General features: G+C 40.6%; 1 protein-coding gene across 1 annotated transcript; it reads right to left on the bottom strand.

Moving 5' to 3' along the window:
- Nucleotides 1–304: 304 nt before the first annotated feature.
- On the bottom strand, nt 305–1,255 carry LOC118587707 (olfactory receptor 145-like). The gene is given in 1 exon segment (XM_036193715.1): nt 305–1,255. A coding segment is annotated over 1 exon segment (951 nt).
- Nucleotides 1,256–3,871: the final 2,616 nt, after the last annotated feature.

Below are 3,871 nucleotides of genomic sequence, written 5' to 3'. Positions count from 1 at the left end.
AAAACTACCATGAGTTTGGGGTAATCCTGGGCTACATAAAGAGTCAAAAACAGAAAGCAAACTATAGAAAACCTAAAAGCGAAGCTAGAAAATCAAGAACTAAAGTACCCACTTTACTATTTCTTAAAGAGTGAAGAATTCACCCTCTTCTTTACATGCCTTGATCTGTGAACTGATTTGCAGAATTAATTTTCTATATTATCAAATAATTGGAATTCCATTTCAACTTCTCAGGATTCTCTTCATAGATTGATATATTGCCTGAAGCAAGGAAAATCTGTATCTATAAGAAAAAAGTGTCTATCTATATAAGCATGCTTTTCTTGAAAGTCTTAGTCAGTGCAATGTGGACATCCTTGTTCCTCAAACTGTAGATGAAAGGGTTCAACATTGGGCCCACAATGGTGTAGAAAACTGTGGACACTTTATCTTCACCCACAGTTCCAATAGGAGAAGGCTTAAGATACATGAATGCTGAAGCTCCAAAGAAAATGGAAACAGCTATTATGTGAGAGCTACAGGTACTAAAAGCCTTGGACCTGCTCTCTGTGGAACGGATGTGTGAAATGTTGGAAATGATCAAAGTGTAAGAAGTAAAGATGATCATACTAGGTCCTATCACATTGACACCCACAACAATGAAAACAACCAGCTCATTGATGGTGGTGCTTGTGCAGGAAAGCTTCAGGAGAGGAGGTATGTCACACATGTAGTGATTGATGATGTTGCCGTGACAGAAGGTAAGTCTCAGCATACACACTGTGTGGGCCATGGCACCTACAAACCCCATTGTATAAACACTCATTGTCAGCACAAAGCAGACTTGATGGGACATGGTGACCTTATAAAGCAGTGGCTTACAGATGGCCACATATCTGTCATAGGCCATGGCTGTCAAAATACAACATTCATCAATAACAAAGAAGGCAAAGAAAAAGAGCTGAGTCATGCACTCAGCATGAGAGATGATGTTCTGCTTCACAAAACTCACCAGCATTTTGGGGGTTATGACAGAAGAGTAGCAGAAATCAATGAAGGAAAGGTTGAAGAGAAAGTAGTACATGGGGGTGTGCAGGTGAGGGTTCAAAATAATCAAAATGATCAAGCCCAGGTTCCCCACCATGGAGACCACATAGATTCCCAAGAAGAGGAAGAAGAGAGGCAGCTGGAGCTCTGGCTGCTGTGTCAAGCCCAGCAGGATGAACTCCTTCACTGTGGTGGAACCATTGCTGGAGGCCATTCCTCCTCAGGTCATATCTGTGAGAATGTAAGAAATGGGAACATTAAGATAATATCCTAGCTTTTTCCAGTGTACTATCTATAACAATATTAATGGAATAATTTTGTTCTCAATAATAATAAATTTCCCAGAATGGAAAATTACTCTCAAACACACTCTTCTCTGCACTTTCCCTTTCCATTTACATTTCTATATGGATTCCCTTGTAATACTAAGGGAATGTATAAAGACAAATATTGGGCTAGGAAGACAGTAACAGCACTTGTGTCCAAGCCTGATGACCTTAGACCAATCCCCAGGATCTCTAACAGAGAAGGAGAGGACCCGTTCCTGCAAATTGTTCTCTGATCTTCATATGCCATCTGTGGAATGTGTGTACCCACACATAAAAACACATAACCAAGTAATAAAGGATACTTAAGGATTAATATTAAAGTTTGTGTGTATATTAATTATATATTTCTGTGAGAATAAGAAGCAGACTGTTTCAGCCACTCTGCTGCACTTCTAACTGGGTAGGCTAGCTCCTACCTCAGACTCCATGGTAGTCTCAGATAAGATGAGGAATATCAAACACTCCTTGGCTCCCTTAGAGGAGGTTTCCAAAAAAACAAAAACGTTCACCTTTTTGCAAGGAGACTTCAGGAATGGAATTTCTTAATTTCCCTTTCACAGCATTAGCAGGGGGTTCCAAGATCTCTGATGGTCTGGTGAATTTAGGAGCATATGATGAAGAAAAACATAACGCTAATCTTTTAGTTTGGAATGAATTCTGGACTGAAAGATCCAGAACACACTGTTTGCTCTCCAAGGTTGTGAGAAATCATTAGCTACAGAACATAACTGATAGAGAAGTTTGGCCCAGAGGGTCCTCTCTAACCTTGGGGAGATAAATAGGATCTACTGATGCCAAAACAGCTACCTGCCAATATGGCTCAAGAGGTTTCTATGACCTTGTAAATCCTAGGGACCTCATTAAAAATTGGAAGCCCTATGCTTCTGCAGGATTTTCTCTGGGGAAACACTATGGAGCATTAGCTGTCCTGTATTTACAAGCTGTTCACTGCAGTGAAATTGCCTGGGTGGAAACATACCATTGTGTATCCATTTTAATTTCTCATCAGTCAGGTTATCCCAGAGAATAAGAAATTAAGGAAAACATACTCCGTGTTGACAGAGGGTCATTCTATCAGCTGGTACTATCTGAAAGTTGTGTGTGTGTGTGTAAATATATATAATCTCCACTGTGGTAATTTAAATAAAAATGTCTCAAATATACTCATGTATTTGAAAACTTGGTCACCCTTAGTGGGGTTCTTCTGGGAAGTGTTGTCTGGTTTTTTTGATTTGTTTTATTTTTTATTTTTTATTTACAGAGACTACCCCTTAAGCAACTACTTCCCTAATCAGCGACTGCAACTCAGCAGTGGTTTGGCTGCAAAGGTCACTGTCTGAGGGAATTATGTTCCCTCAGGTACCAACTCTTCCTAAGCTATTAAGGAAAACTTTATTTAAATCTGCATCCCTCTAAAGAACTCAAGATTCAAAGGTTGGGGTGGAATTATTCTGCTCACTCAGAGAGGCTGAATAGCAAGTATATAACCTTTTCCTTTCCAAAGTGCTCAGCCTCCACTTAAGAACCCAACCACACTTGATTTCTCACTACCCCTTTCTGTTAGCTACTTGCTGATTCAACCTCCTTCTCACAGGTTAATTTTATTTAATAAAACAACTGTAACACATCTTTGCATTGTTAACAAAAGCAGTAGGAAAAAAATGCAACACACTTTAAAATAATATTCCACAATAAGGAAGTTATTGAACCTTTTTAAATTTAATTTACTTTTACTTCTTGCTTTCAATACATTCTGACTGCAGTTTCTTCTCCCTCCACTCCTCTCAGTATCCCCTGCCCCATCTTCCCTCTCTCTCAGATCCACTTCTCCATTTCCCTTCAGAAAGGAGCAGGCCTCCTGGGAATATTATGGAACTTTTAAAGGGAAAGCCTCACTGTAGAAAATGTGTTACTGAAGGTTGATTTGATGGTTAAATAGCCTTGTCACACTTACCATGCTCTCTCTCTCTCTCTCTCTCTCTCTCTCTCTCTCTCTCTCTCTCTCATTAAAGTGTAACCAACCAGTTTCCTGCTTCTGCCAACATGCCATGGTATGCCATACCTGGTCTGATAGATTTTATATCATTGGAACTGTGAGCTAAATTAAAAACCTTATATGGCTTTTGATCATGATATATTTTTTCTCCTTTTTTATTTATTATGTTTGTTTTAATTTTACACATCAGCCATGGGTCCCCCTGTCCTCCCCCTTCCCACCCCTGCCCCCACCTTTCCCCCAGCCCCTCCCCTCCATTCCCATCTCCTCCAGGGCCAAGACTCCCCTGGGGATTCAATTCAACCTGGTGGATTCAGTACAGGCAGGTCCAGTCCCCTCCTTCCAGGCTGAGCAAAGTGTCCCTGTGATCTGACCTAGTCTGGTGATCAGATGGCCAAACACCCTAACAGTGGTGCTGGAACTCTCATCCAATAACTGATGGAAGTGGTTGCAGAGATCCTCGGCCAGGCCCTAGGTGTCCAATTGTCAAGAAAGAGGAGGGACTATAAGAATGTGAATT

This window comes from Onychomys torridus, chromosome 7, assembly GCF_903995425.1.
Source record: "Onychomys torridus chromosome 7, mOncTor1.1, whole genome shotgun sequence".
NCBI classification, from domain to species: domain Eukaryota; kingdom Metazoa; phylum Chordata; class Mammalia; order Rodentia; family Cricetidae; genus Onychomys; species Onychomys torridus.
This window is presented reverse-complemented; position numbering and strand designations above follow the sequence as displayed.